This window comes from Mycteria americana, chromosome 1 (genome assembly GCF_035582795.1).
Source record: "Mycteria americana isolate JAX WOST 10 ecotype Jacksonville Zoo and Gardens chromosome 1, USCA_MyAme_1.0, whole genome shotgun sequence".
Lineage (NCBI taxonomy): Eukaryota > Metazoa > Chordata > Aves > Ciconiiformes > Ciconiidae > Mycteria > Mycteria americana.
This window is the reverse complement of record NC_134365.1, coordinates 119814592-119835497: the sequence shown is the minus strand read 5'-3', so window position 1 is coordinate 119835497 and position 20906 is coordinate 119814592. Positions and strand designations below refer to the sequence as shown.

The 20906-nt window shown below is 46.2% G+C and overlaps 1 protein-coding gene and 1 long non-coding RNA gene across 6 annotated transcripts; both read left to right on the top strand.

Annotated features, from left to right (window-relative positions):
- Positions 1–1662: 1662 nt before the first annotated feature.
- Positions 1663–6865, top strand: LOC142417380 (uncharacterized). Of its 5 annotated transcripts, XR_012777975.1 has the most exons (5): positions 1663–1748; positions 2089–2266; positions 4940–6084; positions 6188–6346; positions 6469–6865. It is a non-coding gene; the product is annotated as an uncharacterized LOC142417380 (long non-coding RNA). The 5 variants fall into 5 exon arrangements; XR_012777974.1 differs by lacking the exon at positions 6188–6346 and having other exon boundaries at positions 4940–5067; XR_012777972.1 differs by having other exon boundaries at positions 4940–6346.
- A 2306-nt stretch (positions 6866–9171) lies between these two features.
- ATP5PO (ATP synthase peripheral stalk subunit OSCP) lies at positions 9172–12734 on the top strand. Its single transcript, XM_075517985.1, has 7 exons — positions 9172–9319; positions 9531–9581; positions 9695–9805; positions 10195–10324; positions 10440–10552; positions 12160–12246; positions 12555–12734. Exons 1-7 carry the CDS (start codon positions 9290–9292, stop codon positions 12666–12668), a joined length of 636 nt encoding a protein of 211 aa, XP_075374100.1. The 5' UTR covers positions 9172–9289; the 3' UTR covers positions 12669–12734.
- Positions 12735–20906: the final 8172 nt, after the last annotated feature.

The following is a 20906-nucleotide window of genomic DNA, read 5'->3' as shown; positions in this document are numbered from 1 at the left end:
ATTGTAGAAAAATCTGATTTATCTGGTTCCACCATATACCCCAAGATGCATTAAGGTGTGCCTACAATAGAATGGGTTAAGCTAAAACTAAATTCCTGCTCTCTCCAAAAATAGTTATCGGACAAAACACAGTTTTGCTGACTCCATCAGTGCTGCCATATCTGCAAGTGTAAATGAAGGGTAATACAGCTGTTCATCTCACAAACCGTTGTGTATTTTGACAGTGTGGTTTTCCCCTCTTGCTTCCCTCTTTGCTTGGCTCAAACAATGAGTCTGTCCGCTGATGTGCAGAAGAAAAAAAACAGTGTTCAGATGCCAGAAACTATCTGCTGCCTTTTATGAGCTCTTTTGCATCCCTCCCTTCTTGCCACCTGCCAACAGTATCAGTAACGATATGTCCAAAAAATGAACATTTTAGGTGTGGAGATTTCAGAACTATTCAAACCCTGTCCTGTGTAGACCCTTTGCAGAGGCCTCTTTTGCCCTCGGACAAGACAGCTCCTAGTTCTGGGTCCGCACACCTGAAGCGAGCTGCAGATGCCATCTTCTCTCTAGCTCTGGGGACCAGGGTCTCTGTTGTTTGCCTTCTGTAATAACACCTCAGCTTCTTGTACAATAGGATTGGTTTTCTCTTTGTGTGTGTGTGTGCATGCAACAGCTGGTTATGCAATCCTTTTGGGGAGGGGGCTTGGCAGGCAGACTCCACTGAAATCACACTCATCAGCCTAAAAAACCACCACAGGTGTTTGTGATATGAGCTTTCATCCAACAATGCCGTGGTGTGGAGGAGCCTCAAAAATATCCCAGAATGTCGAGTAAACGTCCCTCTCTTTGTATACACAAACACGCGGTCCTCACAACAGGATCTGCTGCCAGTCAAAGAAAAAAAGTGTAGGGGGGTATATGTTACATGTATTATTCTGTCTGTCACATCACCTTCACTGCCTCGTTATTTATTTATTTACGTTAAAGCCAACCTGTATTCCATCTCAGGCATGGCAAGTGTTTATATCTCAAGAATCACGCCCACATTTTACATAGCAGGAGCTCAGCTCAGCCTAGGGCTGCTTGTGATTCCCGTTACAGTCAACAGGAGCTGCACATGTCCACCTGGGAGGGAGTGTCCCTCAACCTCCTGGTGCCGTGCCTGCTTGCGAGCAGAAAATTAATATTTTATAGCACAGAAAAATAACTGGAAGCAGCCCTGCTACACCGTAGTAGCCGGTGCCGTGCGTGATGTATAGCATGCTGCCTAGCAATGTTGCTAAGCAACGCAGCACCATCCAAGAAAATCCTGCATTAGCTTGTAGTGGCTGGTGGGGTGGGTTAGACGTGACACTTTGCACACAGAGCTATGCGGAGAGAGGTGTGCTTTGCTCAAGACTATTACGGCGGTCTCCGATTGCTAATACGTCTCCCCTATTATTCTCCTTGCACTGATGAACTACATCACAATGCACCATGCGCTGCAATAATTTTCCGCTGAAAAAATACCTCCCCCCACCCCCCACGCTTCCTGTTTCTTAATGCTCTTCAAACCTGATTTAGAGAGTAGCGAGTAGTGGAATTTTACAGCTACATCCCATGATGCTCTCGCTCTCAATCCCATGGCCTGGCTCATACCTCAAACTAACCGTAAAGTCAGATCACAATGATGTGACTCACTATTATAACTAAAGATAGATCTTGTCAAAAGCAGTCATGAGCCCTGGATGCTAGAGGTTGTTTATTCAGCGTTGTGTTTTGGGGTGGGTTTTTTTCTCCTCTCTCTCCTGACTCCCTAACTTTTGACATTCAGAGGTCTATCCCATGCTAGTGAGTATCGGGGTGAGCAGGCAGGTATGGCACATGCTTTTGGTGATCTGGAGAAAACTACAGACGAGCTGCACAGAAGCCTAGCTGTGGGTGTGAGTTCAGCCTCACACAGGTCCCACGTCAGAGCTTCACAGTGGCACGGGCTGGGGACTCCCAAACACTGCGTGGGCACGGGGCAGGACGGCCATAGAAAGGAGGGAGAAAAATTTTTAAGAGGGGTTTCTACTAAGCCTAACAACCTTTTTCTTTTTTTTTTTTTTATTTACATACCAGCTGTTTTCAAGTGTGAGAATTCATCTGGAGCATTTAATACCCTCACAGAACAAAGCAGCACTGGTGGAGGAGACAAAGAGAAGCAACCTAGACACCAACGGAGACAAGAGGGGCTCTCGCCCCAAGAACAGCAGCTCCTGCTAAGGCCACGAAATGGCTCAGCATCAGCTGGAAGCAGGTAAGCGGCGGGACAGGCAAGACCTGCTCTGTTGTTGGCTGCCCTGGCCACCCCTGTGGCAGTGCTGGGCAATGAGGACACAGGGCTCTGGTAAAGCTCCATGGGCACGACAGCTCTGCAGGACAAACACACCTGGGACCTGGGGAGATACTGTCCAGAAGGAGAGCAGCTCCTGCTGGTGCAAAGTGATCTGAATTCCCCCCAGCCTTAGCCGCCCAAACATGGGGAAAGGAGGATTGACTTTGATTATGCCATAAACATAGATACGGAAACTGGCAGGTGAGGGAGCTGGAGATACTTCTTTGTTTGGACGTATTGGATCCCTTTCAGCCCTGTATAATTCCACTAGTGTCAAAGGCATTACATCAGGGATAAAACCAACCCATTATTTTTAACCTGGCCATTTCCTTTTATGCCCTTCATTCAGGAAATCCCTATGCAAGTGCATGATTTTAGTCATGTGAATATTCTCACTGGAGGCAGTGTGACTGCTCGTGTACTTAAACACATGCATATATACACATGGGACAGGGGCCTAAAACAGCATTGGAGGGAAAGAAGAGAGAAAAGTAGTGTGGGAATACCTGAACAACAATGTACTGTGAGGGTCTGTGAAAGGTGTCTGCCCACTTGGGCAGCAGTAATATTTCTGGCTATGTTTCCCGTTCTAAGCTTGACAATTTCCCTGAGACCAGCAGCATCTTTAGGAAAGCATTTTAAGGTATCACTGCGGTAAAGGGGAGGCAGTAGTGTGGAGAACAAAATACCTAAAATGCTCCTAAAGTATTTAAAAAAAATTTTAACAAAGAAGCTAGTTATGCAAATGTCCTTTGGGGCCTGCAATCTATGTCTGTGACTTTCACAACCTTGCCCTGATTCCCTCTCCTGCACTTGCAGGGAACACCCTAGGGGTCTTCATAGGAAGCCTCAACATACATGTTTTTCTGCATTGCTTTTGGCTTCACATTTCTGCTGTTCCTCAAAAATCATGACTTCCAAACACCAAGAATTATGATCTCTAACCAGTGTCATATGTCAGCAATGCTCTACAGAAATCTTCTGAACAGCGACTCTCATATATTTATATCTTGCAGCAATTTAGAAGACAGATGAGGAAAACATCAACCAAAGAAATATTGTTGACGAATCCCCATTCAGTTTCTCTGTTACACCCAGACTATTTTTAAAATTCTCTTTTGCAAAAGCACTGCTTTCACCACTTTACGAAGACCTTTTTCAAAAGGCCACATGCATATTATAACGTCTGGCTGCAAAAGGAAATGTAATGACAAATCTTGACCTATCAGGTTTAAGCCTTCAACATGTGATCTGAACAAGGGTGACTTTCACAGACACCATACCACAAGATAAGTGATTCAATGAAGTTCCTGAAATCAGCGGAGTTACTTTGGTTTGCAGCAGAGTAAATGAGATCAGGTTTGCCATAATAAATGAATCCATAAAGAAGGTGCTTACATACATACATTGCAAAACAAGCTAAAGAACAAATCAGAGGACTTGCTGAATTAATTTGTCATTACTATGGGGTAAGAGCTACTAGAAATAGTTATGTCTATGACTCCTAGAATAGTCTTTAATTTCTCATGCTCAGCCAAATGAGGGAAAACACCATCTTTATTTTATGAAGTGCCATGCCCACCTAACTTGCCCTTACTTGCATGTCAACTGTTTAAATGTTAAGAAAAGAACCAGCTTAGTTTCTTCCCAACTTTCTGTTTCAGGTTTATCTATTCGCCATTCAAATGAGACAGGCAAATCCATGAAATTCATTTCACGGAACATTGAGCAAATGGAATGTGGAATAATGTTCTTTAGTTTCTGACATATGATCAAATGCCCATTTGCTACAAGGAAAGAGAAGGAGACATGCAACAGCCTTGAAATGGATAAAAACCTTGCCACAATAACCATAGTTAATACGCGAATAAAGTTATATTATTAGTATTGGTTTCCCTCTTGTGGTAAGCTGTAGCCCTAATATGTAACCAGAATCTTCTGAGGCATCTGTCTAACACAAAATGCTGCAATATGCACATTGGGCAAGATCCTTGCATCCGTGCACAAGACAGCTAAGTTCAGTTTAAGGCAGATATGAAGATCTACATGTGATGAGTGGATGGCAGGCTGGGGTCTCAGCTCTGCAGAAATACCTCTGACTTGTGTATTTTAGAGATCTACCCTGCTATGACTCAGGCCAGTATCTGGCCCAAGTTTAAACTGAAGGAAGAGAGGTCTTCCACTTGAAGGTGCACTTTCAGTGCTGGCTGAGAGGGTGGTTCATGTTCTAGACCTGTTCAGTCAACGATATCTGCTGATTCTGCCAGTTTGGTGGGCATTTCTGTGACAGACCGCAAGAATATAGACCAACACCTCTAATTCACTCTGTGTGTTGCCATTCTGACTCCGGAGGTGAGTCCAGGTTAACATCTCATATTCCATGGCAGTGATGGAACATGATGGTCCTCCTCTTCTTTATTTTCTCCATAGCCACTTGCACATCACCGTAATCTGACTGACATTTGTGAATTTACAAAATTTTTTTTAACAGCAGCGTGTGTGAGAAGGTATCATTGCTATTAATAAAGTGTGTTTCATCAACAGAATTTAAAGCTGTTTATAAAGGATGTTGGTCTCATTCTTGCTTTTTTGCAGATGGGGGAACTGAGGCGCAGAATAATTAGAAGCCAATCAGCAGGCCCAACGCAGAGCTGAAAATAGATCCCAAATCTCCCGAGTCTCAGTGCGATGTTCTAACTGCTCCTCTGCCAATGTGTGAAATGGTAAAGCTCAGCTATTAGTACTACCTACACCAAAGCATGCCTATTATTCACATATTTTCCCAAACCAGTTCTTTTTACCATTGATATTTCATGGACAACCTCTAAAATGGTCAAATGTCCAAGTGAGGCCACATCACTTTTTCTAGTATAAAGCCTCGCAGATTAGTGCTTATTTCACCAACCTATAAAAACCGTATCATAGCTCACCCTTAAACTATTTTTTCAGGCTTTCTTGGATATCTTAAAAGAGTGTGGATTTTTTTAAGTCTACACTTTAAAAGTGTAGATATTTTGCCAAGGAAGCTACAAGCACCTAGTTGTGGTTTTCTTCCCCTTTTTACAACAGATTACTATGGTAGCATGGAAAATAAACTAGAACAGCATGAGCACCTCAGAAGTATAACATGCACAATAAAATCGTAACGATTAATCATTTTGTCATAAAACAATGCTAGATTGAAACCTCCCTTGGAGGGCAGGAGAACATAGGCAATGGTGCTTGCTTTTGCAAGTATTGCTATGAAGAGCTTTCAGTAGAGTGTTCTGATGCTAAGGTCAGTGAGTTCAGTCACTTAACTCGATTAACATTGCTCCTGCTCCTATTCTGAATTCCCCTAACCATTTTTGTGGTTTTACAACCATTCTTTCCAGTTTGGAGAAAAAAAAGAAGTGTTTTCTGTCCCCTGCCACTGAGTGAGAAACCCTTTTCTTAATGGGAAAATGAGTCAGGTCTTCCCTAGGCAGTAAGATTTTAGTGGGTGGGTCACTCTGCCTGTAAAGGCTTAGTCCCCGGGCAGTCAGCGTGACAGAGCACTGGAACTTACCTGCCCAAGCAGAACTGCTTATGGAGCAGAGGTATGGAAAACAAGCAGGTGAATTAGATTCAGTGAGTGTACCAACTGTTTCTGCTGAAGATAAAGGGCAGCCCCCGGCAGAAAGAAAAAAAAAACCAAAACAAAACAAACAAAAACCTTCCTTCAGCAGCTGCAGAAACAAAAACACAGTAGCAACGCAGAGGTGAGTTGGGTCATAGCTTTTCTGTGCCACATTCTCTGGGCTTAATTCAAGCACCATGACAGGAAAACTCCTCCACTTCTTGTAAATAACAAACTTTTTACAGAGGTCAGGAACTTGTTTCCAGCTACACCCTGGCTGCTCTGGGACTCTCCCATGCTGAGTCTGGGAATGCCAGGCTCAGCTAAAGGGAAAAAGACGGATGCAATTACTGACTAGCAGGTGCAGAACAGCATTCAAAACAGGCTGAAAGCTCATGTTTCAGGTGAGTTGCAAGGTGAGGGAGAAAAGTATTCAGTGTTTGCAGCATTGCTTAAAAATTTTGGGTCACTAGTATAATTACTAGAATTTATGAGTGGTGGTTTTTGTTTTGGTTTTTTTTTTAAGGAGCTGGCCATAGTCTGGTGGAGGGTAAGTTTGGCATGTTTTGTGGCACTGACCTGATACTCTCTCATCACTATGAGAACCCCAGAGGCATTGTTACAAACCTCATCTCCTTTTTACCTCTACGTGCTGCAAGTTCTGCGTGGCATGGTCTAAGACTTGCTACAAGTTTTATGACACCTGACACAGCTGGGCCCACATCGAAACACATTCCCACCACTATCACGGTTGAAGAATCATCACATTCTTTCTAGAGACATAAAAGTGCTGATTACAGTGAACTCTGTGGCCTGTGTGAAGTCCATGTGTCTTCAATATAAGAACAAGAGTGTGTCTAAATGTATCTAAACTCAGACCAATTATTTTCAAGATTTCTCAAATAAAAGGAAAATAAAATATATTTTGCATTGTTTCAGTTCTAATCTGTCCCAACAGGAGAACAATGTGATGTTTATAATATCACTATATTCACTAAACCTACTTTAAGGTTACATCTTAGAAGCACTAAAGCGGCAGACCCACAAGTGGATGTTCTTCCAGGTGTTTCTCATGGAAGAGCTTGTAAACGTTCAGGTGCTCACTAAGTGACCAAATTGAAACCAGGGACAGAGGTAAATGTGAAATGATGAAGGATTGGCAGTATGGGGAGTTTAATTGTTCTGTAGGAGAAAAAAAACCTCCTAAAAACTCCCATATAATGATGATGGAGGAATCCATTATTATAACAGATATGCAAATACAAGAACAGGTTTTATTAGGATTTAAATATTCCTTCCAGTATAAGGCATAAAGGTACAAGCCATTTATCACCTGTGGGATTTTACTTGTCTAAAATTAACCTGTGAGAGGTGCTCTGATTCTAATTCTTGAAAGCACTATTAGGATTTGACCCAATCTCTAGTCCATTAAAGTACCCTCAGCTCTCAGTGATTTGACTGGCCTCAGTAAGCCAGATTGTGGCTTATAAATTGTGTATTAAAATGCTACAAGATCACAGAATATTTCAGAATTACAGTAATAGAATTTGGGATACGGGACCCCCCTTCAAATAAATTCATTCTCTGCACCATTCCAAAATTCAGTGCATGCATATTATCACACACAAAAAAAATATGATTTTTGCTAAAGAAAAACAAATATTTTTCTACATTTTATAGATGCTTTTCTTAGTACTGTAGTTATTAAAATTATCAAGAAGCATGGTGTTATGTCAGGCTTAAACCTGTCATGGACTATACTTGTGCCTTTGAATGCCACCACAGCAAATACAGCCAGCGATAGAAGACAGAACTAAATTCTGACATCCAGAATAAAGCCTGTTGGTGACACTGTCGTGTTTCTGGCGGGACGGTAGACCAGCTCTTTTATTCAGACTGTATTTCCTAAAGAGCGTTATTCTAATCCTCTGTTTTTGACGTAGCTGAAGCGATCATTTCGCTTTCAATTTGTAGCAACAGCAACATCTAGTGTTTAACGTCTGACCTGCAGACTTCACGCAGCATGCTTTTCATTAACGCCATGCTTTGTTATTTCAATAGGACCGCCCATCTGAGCTACTCACACCACAGAAAATAGTTGCTCAAACTTGGTAACAGCTCTGCGAAGCAGGCAAGCGTTTTACCTTCTCTTACGGAAAAGATGGAAGAATTAGGAAAAGAAAGAGTTTAACCATTCAAGATAGTTCAGTAGTAGGCAGGACCCGAGTGAGCTGCTCAAGGTCATGCAGAGAGACTGACAAAGTCAGAGCTGCCTACTGTATGCTTTACCTGGGAGATTGTGTCTTTGCCCCAGGAGACGTTTGGATCTAGTTTATCCGAGGGGAGGAAATAGCTCATTGCGTTTCAGAGGTAGTTTCATTGTGTTAGAGGGCAGCAGAAATGTCTGTGAGGAAAGCATAGCTGATACTTTCTCTGTTGAAGAGCTTGTGTGACTCTTGCTCTCCTGGTGCATCTGAACAGAGGGATATGCGTGGGTGTGTGTTGCAGGACCCTTACAGGAACGTGAGAAAGGGTGGTGGGTCACTGCACCCTGTTACAGCGATTGCAAGGCCCCCAAGCAGCCCTTGTGGCCCAGACTGCTCTTCCCATCCCCTGGCCCCTCCACCTGCAAAGCCACAAACGCATGCACGGCCAGCCGAGGAGCTGGGTGTAACTCTGCATGTGCAGGACAGCCAGAGGCAGGGGTGAGGCACCCAAGGGGAGCCATTGCCCTGGCCACTCTGGTCCTCTCCGGAGACCCGCACCACCAGCCAATGCCTGAGGAAAGCCGCCTTCAGCACCAGGGTATGAGAAGCGGCAACGAGGGGGACGTTTCAACTGGAGCTCCAGCCCGTGCGGGGCAGGGATACCACAGAGGCTCCGCTCCCGTTTCCTTCACCCGCGGGCCAAGCGTAGGCCGCCCCGCCCGCGCCAAGCAGCAGTTCCCCACGAGAGGAGCAGCGGTATGCCGGCGGGGCCCAGCCTCACCCCTCGGGCTTGCCCAGCGGTTGGGGCTCCTTAGCGCTCGGCTTCTCCCCCAGCTGCCAGCAGGGCCTAGCCAAGCTGCTCGGAGGGCGCTGGGCAGAGGGACACCGGGCAGTGCGGGAGGGGGGAGGCGGGGGCCGCCCTCCCTGCCCGCGCTCAGGAGCCACAGCCCTCCGCAGGCGGGGCGGGGTGCGGTGCGGTAGGAAGGTGTCTCCCTGACGAACTCCCTTTCCCAGTGTGCCCCGCGGCAGAAAAGGCGGGCCGGTAGCGTGGGGCCGGGGGCGGTGGCCGCCGCCGCGCCTGCGCGCTGCCTCACCTCGGGGACCGGCCTCAGCTGTGACCTCGAGCGGCGGTCGGGGAAGATGGCGGCGGTGGCGGGGTTCTCCCTGAAGGTGAAGTTGGGGGGCGGCGGCCCCGCGGCCCTCACGGGGTGTTGGGAGGGGGAAGGGAAGGAAACGGCGTGTCGCGCGTGCGCCCTCACCCACCTCCCGCGCCCGCGCGGGGTCTCGAACGTTCCCTTCCCCTTCCCCTCCCCCGTCGGCGCGCGCCCCCGTGCCTGAGGCGCGAGGCGCGAGTCGATGCCGGCCGTTGTGCGCCCCGCAGGTGCGGCAGCTGAGCACGTCGGCGGCGAGGCCGGTCTCCAAGCTGGTCAAGGTGAGGGGGGCAGGGGGGTCACCGGCGGGGCCGCCGGCCCGGCGAGCGGCAGGCAGCCGCTGGCTCCCCGGCTCGGGTCCGCTCTCAGCGCCCGCCCGCTCTCTCGCCCCCAGCCCCCCATCCAGGTGTACGGGCTGGAAGGGCGCTATGCCACCGCGCTGTACTCCGCCGCCACCAAGCAGAAGAAGCTGGAGCAGGTGGAGAAGGAGCTGAGCCGAGTATCGGTAAGGCGCTCTCCAGCCCGCGTTTGCCTAAGCTGGCACGGGGGTTTGGGGGTGGTGGGGCTCGCCTGCTGCTTCTTGTTAGGAGGGAGGTGGGCCCAGCTCTTGCACGCTGTGGGACTCCCACTTACAGCTGGACTAGTAGGCCTGCTCTCTGCACTGCGCCCCCGATGTTAACCTGCTTGAAAGCGATACAGGAGGAGCATCAGCTCTAAAAGAAACATACTGTAAATGAGCTATAGCTGGAGCTACCATTTCACTTCCTATCTCCTTCTGACCCCTTTATTCTTGCTCAGTGAGTGACCATGTTGCCTGCTTCGGGTAGTCCAGTTAGGCCCTGTGATGCCTGGAAAACTCCTGGTCTTTATCATGTTGTTTGTATATCCTCTTAGACTCTTTTGAAGGACCCCAAGCTATCCGGTGTTGTTATGAACCCTCATACCAAGAGCGCAGTTAAACAAAAAGCAGTGAGTGACGCTTTAGCAAAAGAGAAGATGTCCCCTATTACGGTCAACCTGATGAGTGAGTAATCATTTGAATTCTGAAAAACTTCTGAGACTACTTGTGTTTACTGGTAGCTAAGCAAATCTGCTTCTACTGCATGCTTTAAACCTTTCAATACATCTGCCTCTTCCAGATTTGCTTGCTGAAAACGGTCGCTTGCGTCACACTCCAGACATTGTTTCTGCGTTTGGGAAGATCATGAGTGCATACCGAGGAGAAGTGCTGTGCACTGTCACCACTGCACAGGTGAGTTAGGAACCTCTAGATCGAGTTTAAGAGGTAGCGGTCTAAAAGGCAAACTTCTTTAGCTTAATTTTCCTCTCATAGTTTAAGTACTTGCTATATGAGTAGTGAGGAAATACCTCAGCTCTACCAAGATCAAAGTCTTTCTGCAAATAGTTTTTTGATATCCAACAATTATTGATCAAAAATTAAACCTGTTCCTCCCGTTTCAGCTTAACAGGTAACATCTTTCCTTCTTGTGTGTGAACCCAGTGGCTGATAAAAGTCAGCCTGGTCTGCAGGTACAACTGCCCCTGCTCTTATTTCTGTCATCAGGATCATACAGATCAGGTCAGAACTAATAGAGGAGCTATTAACTAGGGCAAGGCAGATACCTGATAGGACTGAGAATGCCTGTGGTGCTTGGTGCTGTGCCTCATGGGGAGCAGCTACCTACTTCACCACCTGCAGTAATCAGGACAGAGTGGCTAACTCCGAAACTGTAGGAAGACTTTTTCAAAAGTAGCAGGCAGGCAAGTCTGGCTGGTGCTCAGGAAGGTGAGAGGGAAGATGGTGCCTCCATGAGCTGTAAACAGCAGGCTGGAGGTGGTTCTGGCACTTTGGTAACTTTTTTGTTAATGGATCCATGCCTAGGTCTGTTAGAGCGGGACGCTGGTCAGCTAGGTATTTAACATAAATCTGTAGCCCTTGGGTAGGGGTACAGTAAACTGCCTACCTGGACTAAATAAAGAGGCTGATCCACTTCAGAATAACTGGCTCCCCGTAGGCCATGAGCACAGATTGTCAGTTTAGTTATAGCCTTCAGGGACATGTGGACTCACAAGCCTGTGCAAACCTTTCCACAAGTTTTCCTAAATATTTCATATGTAAAGTTACTTTCCTGCTGCTTTGTTGTTGTTGTTGTTGTTAGTTTCTTTTGGCTCTCAAGCTGTTAGCTATTAAAATAGAAATTATTTAAATTGCCAGTAACACAGAGGTGCTGCTCTTCGGTGAAGACCCTTTTGTTTCTATCTCAGTGGTATCCAAGCGACTTGTAGGGATAACAAGGACAAATTCACAGTGTATCTATCTCCCACAGGGATGCAGAGTTCTTCCGTGGTGATGGAGAGAGGTGTGCTTAGCCAGGAGCGTTCTGCAAGCCTGCAGCAGGCCTGCAGGCTTGCTGCCAGTGTCCTCAGTCACTGCCCAGTGCTTTACATGAAACCGTGTTTCTTCTCAAGCTGATGATCTTAATTGTTAGAAGCAGCAAAATTAATCTTTCCTTGTACAGCCTGAACACCGCTGTGAGGTAGATCTCAAGGTTTTCCATCAAGTGCTTACTTTGGCAAGCATGGATTCCTGACGCTTGCCATCTGAAGATGTCAGCATCGAACTTTTGCTGGGAATATGTGCACAAATAATGCAATGTTTCATGAAATTAGGAGGGCACAAAGCGACTGCTGTCTCTGTGCTGTCCTTTGGTTATTCCTGTTCAAGAAGGCTGCTTAATCTGCCTTCCTGGTGGAAGTGTCTGTCTTTAGAAGAATCTGAATAGAAAATTTGGGTTCTTGTTATATCATTTGAATATTTTCAAGTCCTCATTTTCCTTGTCTTCTGTTCCTATTTTTCAGCCCTTGGATGATGCCAACCTTACTGAGCTAAAAAGTGCTCTGAGTGGATTCTTGGCTAAGGGAGAGGTCTTAAAGCTGGAGACCAAGGTCTGGATTTTTTGACTTGTAAATAAATTTCATCAAGTTCATGTTAAGCTTGGCTTCTGTCTCTCTGATCTTTAAAAAGAAAAATTCATTTTACTGAATCTAGTTGCTATATTACATAGTTCTGTGCTTTCTTGTAAATCTGGTGATGCTGTAATTACTAAAATCTTAACTTTGCAGTCACTGTATTCCAAAGTTATCTTAAAAAAGGTTCTTTTGAAAGCTTTTTTTTTTTTTAACTAGTGTAAAAACTGTATACTAGGCTAACAAATTTTTGCTAAGAGAATTTCTGTTCAATATTTCTTCTTTAGACTGACCCGTCAATCCTTGGTGGCATGATTGTCAATATTGGGGAGAAGTACGTGGACATGTCAACGAGGTCAAAGATCCAGAAACTCACCAAAATCATGAGAGAGACTGTCTAGCAAGCTGTCCTCATCATTCACGATTAACCCTGTCGGATGGAAACAATAAAATTATTTCTGCTTGAATAGATCGTGTGAAGTATTTTGATTCGGAAACACAGCGCTGAGGGAGAAAGGTGATGAAGCTGCAGTGAGTTTCACTTAGTCCTCACTGAACATTTCATGACGCAGCTTGAAAAGCTAGCTCACCCTGGATGCAGGTGAGCGTTGCTGTGAAGGAAACGGAGAGTAATGCTCTAGGAGCTGATAAATGGGGTCACTGCTGCTGAGGTTCTGTCAATCTCCAGAGAAAACTGTCACTCAGGGTATTGTCAGGACAGCGGTGCGACAGTCCTGCTGCTGCACGAGCTGGTTCTGTGTGTGGAAGGTGTGAACGCTGGAACTGCGACTGGCAGATTCTTTCATAAGTGCGCCAGTGGCTGTGGAAACAGTTGCGTCATCAGTGCATCCTCACCAGCAAGTGCTGTATCAGGCCCAGTTTACTTCCACATCTGTATCGTTGGAGAGAGTTTTGTATATGCCTTAAACTAAAATTGCCCTCTGAAAACTTACTAGTGAGAGGTGAAGGTGTTTGTAACTTAAAACTGCGTACAAAAATGTTTGGGATGGGACAGGGGTTCACAACTAATGGGTGCCACAGCAGAGTCATCGTGACTGGCTATATGACCTGTCACCTTCCCAGGTGACAGCTGGACACAAATTTCTGACTGTCCTTGAAGTGCTGTGCCTCTGTTTTCTGTTCAGATAGTCTGACGGGCTTGTGAAGGAGTGTAAAATGCCTGTTTCTCCCGCTTGGTTCTTGGTCAAGAACTGATGTTTGACTTCATTTTGGATAGGTTTTGGAGGGATGCCATTATCGCAGGGGTGGGGTGTTGAACTGGTAGTGCTAGCTCATTTCAGTTCATTTGTTATTGAAACCTGTTAACTCGCCATGGCTTTTTTTAACAGAACACTTAATAATCAGAAGTAGTCCCTGCAGGGGAGAGACTATTTAGCCCTGTGCTTTCTCTGGTACTTCCTGCTGGAAGTACATTTCCCACCAGGGCCAGCCCAGGGCTGCTGGCCATACACCCTGCCTGGAGGGGGGTAGGAGAAGTAAATGCTGCGCTCAGCTTCTTGCCAGCCCTCCTGGGAACAGGAGAGGGGCGGATGGAATTGGCCCAGGAACCCCAGAGGCAGAATAAAGTGCTACTTCTGGAGGCGGTGGGAGCAGCAGGGTGGGCTCGTGCTGGGGAGGGAGTGCTGAAGCTTGTGGGGTCAGTGACAAGGGTGGGTGGCACTTGGGATCCCCAGGAGGCTCAGAGGCAGGGCAGAGAGGCTGCTGGAGGCCTGTGGCCCTGCGAGAGGGGCAGGCTGAGCGGGCCGTGGGGCAGTGAGTGGTGCAAAGGGGCCTCCTGCACCCCCCTTTCCTCTCCTGGTGCTGCTCCGGGAGCTGTACCTGCAGCGATGCGGCTTTCCAGAGCTCAGTGCTGTGCAGCGGAGATGCCGGCCCCTGCTCAGCTGGATTAACGTGGCCTGGACAAAGCAGCCCGAACGGCTGGCGAGCTTCCTGACGTGTCCTGTCTCACCTACCGCTACAGCAGCTGTGATTTACAAACCATTGTGGCGTGGCACTTTGGCCACAGCGCTGTCCCGTTGTGCCCGCACAGCCCCAAACAGCTGCGAAAGAATACATCCTCGAGGTGCAGGCGTCAGTGGGTGCTGAACCAGACAACCAGACCCACTGCTTACTAGGATACCGAGGGTGTTGCTCTCAGGGCAGCTGGCCATGTTCAGTAATTATTAACAAAAACTAGGGGAGAGACCAGCGTGGAACTTTCTATATTGTCGGGCGGCAGAGCCACAGGCGGTCACTGACAAGGTGTGTAAACACTGTGGCTGGTGTGCCTGGCCACAGAGCAGGGCCTGTGTAACATCGTAAGGCGCATGAAGTAATGGCACCTGGCCTATTAAGCAAGTGCCTTTGGTTGTTCTTTGGGGTGGGTGGTTTTTTAATTATTATTTTTTGATAATTTGTTTTTTGCTGTCTTACTACAGATTTGGTCAACTCCCAATTTTCAAATCTGAAAAAAATGCAAACAATACGTTACAGAGATGAAAAGTGGCACGTGTCAGGCATTAAATGCTGGTAAGTTACCACCCGGCTGCTGTGTCTACTACTTTGCTTACACCTGTGTAGGTCTTTTGTCACAAATACTCATCTGAAGATTTATTTAATGTCTTTGACAAAATAATTGCTTCTTCAGTGCATCTCAAGAATGTGACAGTACGCAGTTAAACTTTAAAAAAAAATTTATTTATTCTTGCATAAGTTCACTTGCACAGCTACAGTCTCATCTGTGTCAAACAAATCGCACAGCCTAAAACCTTATCGGCAGTTTCCACCTCGGTGACTGCAGTCTGGGAAGCGGCACAATTCCTCAAACAGGCGAACACATTTTAAGGACTCTTGCTTAATTGGACCGTGTCTGTAAATAGAATTATTTAACCAAGAGTGGCTGAGGAAACAACACATTCACAGCAACCCAAGTACAGTTGAAACTGTCTGATGAGAAACAGTGGTGTCTGGTTTATAATTATTCATTATAGCTATTATAAGTGCTTTTAAAAAAAAACCAGAAGAAACCAACTTCACAGTATGAATTTTTACTGTAGAATAGTTAGATGTGATGTAAATGAACAATACAAATTAATTCCATTTTCTCCGAAACAAAAAGAAAAGTAACTTTTTCTCCTGTTTGGCCAGATCTTAAGACGTACACATAAGAGTTATTTTATAATGCCTTTGCAATTTTTAGGATCACGTGAATACTACAGACAGTACGATACTTCCTTTTATAAGAAAAAAAAAAAGGAAACTAATTGATACCATTTGTTTGGCAGCAAAAAGTGCACTAAAAAGTAACACCACCACCAGCAGGGAGGAGGATTCCCCAATTCTAAGTATTAACACTGAAAAAAATACTACGGCTATCTTTTTTTTTTTTTCCCCCCAACACTTTACCAACACAAAGTAGAAAGTACCCATTAAACAGCCTGCAAAGGCTGCCGGAATCTAAATTCCTCTTCAGCTACTTGAGGACTGGAACAGGGTAATTCTGCACAAGCTGTTAACAAAGCCAAAGCCTCCCAGGAAAACCTGCCCCACGCGGGGCAGCTTTGCCTTTTCCCCGGAGGACTGGGGTTGTCTCGCCACGAGGGGAGCACGTACCTGCTGCGGTGGCTTGCTATGGGCCTTGCCTAGGTGGGATGCATGCGGTACAGGAGGGTCGGTGCAGGTCCCTCCGCACCAGCATGGCCTTCCAAGCAGTGCTGCCCGGTCACCCCAAAAGCAGCCCCATCCCAGGGTGAGCGTGGTGGTGCAACCCTAGGAAAACCTGAAAGACACAGTGAGGTGTGGCAAGAGGGAGCAAGAGCAGAGGCAGGGAGCTGGACCAGCACCTGGACCAGCGCTACGGTCCCACACCCAAGCTTCCCTCCTCCTCCTGGCAAGAACGGGTTATACCATGGAGCAGCCACCACAGCTGGGAGAGATTGCCCTTCCAATCCATCACCCAATGGACACCCACCCGCGCTTTTTGGGGGCAGGCAGAGATCCTGCTGCTCACCAAGCTCTTACTTTTTAGCTCTGCCCCTATTTCTTCCCTTGTTCCCCTACTCTCCTGCATCCCAGCCTTCCCCTTCACCTGTGCTCACCGCAGAGGGCAGGAGCTGCTGCCAGGGGGTCTCAGACAAAGCACCAGCTCCCTTCACTTGCACAACACGTTAAGATCCCAGAACCGACTGCTAAATCCAGGGTTAGTGACACTTTTGCATCTTTACAAGCAGCACAAGGAATTCACCTATGGTCACAACAGAGCCTTTGACCACTATCAAGCAACCAGGCTAGTTTAATGTATTCTTACTGCAGTTCTTTATTCTTTTAAATTAGGTCCTAAATATATCCTCCCATGTACAGAAAAATAATTTCCCAAGGACGGTCCTTATTTTAAAATATTTAAATGAACAAACAAAACTAGGTGCCTATAAATGCTTTTCTGTTAGATTTACTCAGTATTTGACAACAACAACGTAGCTGTATTTCTATATTATATACACAAATAATCATATATATATATATAAGCGCATGTATTTAACTATAGATACATTGATATGCATGTAGGACAAGAGTGTTTGGGCTAAACAAACACCAGGATACATGTGGAATGTACGTACAGAGCAAACCCCTCAAAGCTAAGGTGATTTAACCTGATTCCCAGCTTTTCTGTGTTTCAAGGGTTTTGACTGCTAGATTTGAACAAACTGAACTATCACAGTGGCAAACGGAGCAGCATGAAAGTAGACACCACTGGTGCAGTAAAAGTCTGGACTTGTCACATCTTAGTTTTGAAAATGTATTTAATAATATTACAAAAACTGCATTTTCCACAATGTTTCCCCCCCAACCCTATGCGCAAGGGTAAAAAAACTTTAAAATGAACATTTTAAAAGTTCCCTCATAAAAACTCATGTTGAGAAAATATGTAATAACTAGGTGCATCTAGAAAAAAGTTCTGTAATTTATCAGTCATTTGGCTTAGTGTCAGCTCAGTGACATGCTCTGTCTTTCAAGGTGCCCGAGTCAACTCACCGGCTGCCTGCAACCTCTCAGGGCTTTACAGACTGGCTTTCTACCAGCACTGAACTTGGTGAGGTACTTGGTATTTCCGAGGCCAGGTCAACCTAGTGCTTTTTGCTTTACAGTGCTTCCAAATGTGTTGCAACCTGTCAGTATATGAATTATGATTTGCCTGGTAAATACACTTCTGTTGATGCTAGTGGCTAAAACCACTTTTGGGAAGATAAGAAAGAAAACAGATCCAGCTGCAAAGACTATAAACTACTTCTGTATTTTATCTTAATCTTGACTTTTTGTTTGATGCCCTATCGCAATCCTTCAATCCTTGCAGAGCTTGAACCAAGTTCATAATGTAGGCTCTACCTTATCAAAGCCTTTTGAATTCCTCCACGCGTCCCCAGCAAAGCACGTAGGCACCCGGCTGGCTTTACGTACGCCTTTGCACTGAACTGGGGCATGAATTACAGCTAAGCATCTGCTGAAGTGCTTCGTTGAGCCAGGGGCTGGAGGGCTGCGGCAGAGATGGCAGCTGCCAGATGAGCTGTGAGGGAGAAGCCTGGAAAGGAGTCCCTAAAACAGCACTGTTTCACAGAGCTGAGCATCAGCAGTGGGGTTAAAGGGAAGGAAAGAGCGATGCTTTCCAAAGGACTGACTTAATTACAAGGCAGAAGCACCAGCTTACTCACAAGATGTACACAGAAGAAAAACCACAAAGGAATAAGGCAATGAGATGAGGTGAGATGTGTTTTCCGGTCACCCGCTGCGTTCGTTCATGCAATGCAGCCAGTGTTTGGCTTGGAGGGAGGCAACGGGCTTAGGAGGTGGGGAAAATCGCGGCCAGAAGGGGACTTGGGTGATCTCAAACATGAGCTTCAACCCTAATGGCAATGAACCGGAGGCTGTGGGTTTGCAGCGTGGGAGCGGGAGCTCCCAGCCTGGTACTGCTGGGACGGACAGCATGGGTGCATGCTCAGGTGGCAGGCTGGACCTCTGAGGAGCTGAACCTGCCCCAGCTACATCCGACCACAGAGGAAAACACAGAGGAAAACAAGCTCAGGTGGTTTCCCTGAGAAGCATCGCTGAAGGGCTGACTTCTGTCCACAGGGAGAAAATGCTCTTGAGGCAGATCGACAAGACCAGGCTGATTCTTACTGCAATCAGAGCAATGATGGAGAGGTCCTAAATGGGGATAAGAGTGAAAGGACAGACATCCACCTTGCCGATGTATAATGGCATTGCTGGCAAATACCTCATACAGCTATAGCCTGGGGAAACAAGTCCTTTGAGGGCCAGAAAACTGGCACATTGGTGCTGGTGCAGCCGATTCCCTGTATGGAACGGGCATGTACCCATGTATCTCCTGGATGGTCATGAGAGCTGCCTGGATGGCACCAGGAAAGCAAAGAGCCTGACAGCCATGTTTATAAGCCCATGAAGTCCTTGTGAAAGCATCTTGAAAAAGCACAGTGCCTAAGCACTTCAGAGGTATATCTCAGAAGGTAATTCCTGGAAAGGTGAGTAGAAGGGCTGTTAAAAAAACACTGAAAAGCTCCACTTCTATAAAAAAGTGCCTGCAAACTCCTGCATAAATACAGAGCTGCACTAAATCCAGTGTGGTTCACCCAGGTTGAGGACAAACACGTGGTTTGTTATTACTCACTGTTGTTATTATTACTATTATTATGGATGGTTGGGGTCCTGGATAATTGATGTTCTCCTGTGAGACTGTGGGTCTGATTTTAAATTAACCCCCCCCAAAAAAGAAAAAAAGATTTCTTTCCTTTCTCTGAGGTATCCTGTCCTATCTGCAGCCACAACAACGTTGACATTCTGCCCGTCCCCAGGTACCACCATCTTTCAAAAGTCACGTTAATAATTTCTAAAAGTGCTGTTGTTCCCTTCCAGTTTCCGACCCATTAACTCAGTTCTGCTACAAGACTTAAAGCCAAGAAAGCACTAGGAAGAACTACCACTCTCCTTGTTAAAACGAATGTACGTAAGGGAAGAATGCAATTCCCAGAATGACAGCTTGGAAACCAAACCACCAGTGCAACTCTTTCCATTGCATGTTATCTCACAGCTGCAGATTTTGCTCTTTCTTCTCTTAAGGTTTTTTCTCCTGGGTCATCCAAAGCAAGACCACTGTTTCAATGAAGGCAGTGAATGCATTAAAAAAGCCACAGTATTATTTTTAGAAAGGCTTGATTGCCAGCCAAGGAGTTTGATGCTGATGAATTACTTCTAAGTAAATGGTCTTCTCCAATAAAGTAGAGCTTGCTATAAGGTAGAAATGAAACCCCATCTTGAGAGCCAGACCCAGTGGCCCAGGTACCAGTTCAGTCTCACCAGTGCCTCATTTTAAGGACGAGTAACGGGGAGACCTTGTACTTGGCCTCTTTACAAGGATGTTTTACCAAAGCAAATGCAGACAGCCAGTCCCAGAGCTCCACAATATACAGGTTTACAACCTCTGTGTTTTAGTGGGGATGCTTATCTGCACAAATCTGCTCTTTCAACCCAAAACACGATCAAGTATTATCTGGGCTTCGATTTTGTTGTTGTGGTTGTTTAGCATAACATTAGGAAAAGTTTACACACAGCTGGAAAGGGACCTGTGAGCTAAGCTGTGCTATTTTACAAAGATATTCAGAGATCAATAACCAGCGTCTGAAAAATAGGTTCTACATAAATACAGGTACTGAATACTGGTAGCACAGGCTAGCAGAGTTTGGCCTGACAGCCAGCACGTGGCACTCATATGAGGATGGCTCGACCTTCATACATTGCGGAAATGCCAGCTGACTTTCTAAATACACAAAGAGATACCTAACTTCCTAGGTATTGCTGTGTGCCTCTCTCTTCCCCAAATTCTTCAGAACACAGGTGGTATTTAAACAAGCCTCCGAGAGTTTGCAGTTTTCTCTATGAAAGCACTAGTAGGAATACAGCTAATGAGTCTCTTTTTTTCAGTAAAAGGCTTTTACAGTGTGAAGTCCTGGATGAGCAGGAGGTCTACGCAGCTACAGTGGGTAGAAAAGCAGAAACCTGTAGCCTGTGCAGCCGTCGAGTTAATGCAAAGCAATGTGCAAGACTGTAGCATTCCTGAACGGGAAAAACCAGGCAGGAGTCAATGGGTTTCTAAGAACCTTTGGCGAACCCTGGTGAAAAGCAGTTCTCTCTGAGAAGCCAACGGTGCCAATATGCTACAGAGCACTGAGGGCGAGCAAGCGAGAAGAGAGCGACATCCTGACACGCAGTCGGCTGGCTCTAAGGGTATATGTTCTGTCCTGGATGCACAGGGCAAGCTTCCTCTTTAGGATTAGACCAATTAGGAGGGATTCATTAGATATCTGTGAGCCAAACCCCAGCCTTTCATCATCATCATGTTTGCGTAGCTCCTGTTGACATTAACGGGAGGTAAACATCGCTGTGCACCGAGGGTAAATGGGAAATCACAAGTGGTGGTGGTCGGGAGGGTGCTCAGGAGTTCTGTTACAGTTCCCCAAAAGGGTGCAATCGTACGTGCCCACGGCAAGGGTCGCAATCTGAGAGGAGCCCCTGCAGCTAAGGGTGCCCCGCTTCCGACACCCGTTGAGTCTCAGAGGAAGGTGCAGCTCCTT

What these genes read in the sequence shown, in the direction of transcription:
- ATP5PO (XM_075517985.1), top strand. Translation starts at nt 9,290, where the DNA reads ATGGCGGCGGTGGCGGGGTTCTCCCTGAAG. An exon ending in CGGTCTCCAAGCTGGTCAAG is followed by an intron (nt 9,582 to 9,694) that starts GTGAGGGGGGCA and finishes TCTCGCCCCCAG; the next exon opens with CCCCCCATCCAGGTGTACGG. An exon ending in AGGAGCTGAGCCGAGTATCG is followed by an intron (nt 9,806 to 10,194) that starts GTAAGGCGCTCT and finishes ATATCCTCTTAG; the next exon opens with ACTCTTTTGAAGGACCCCAA.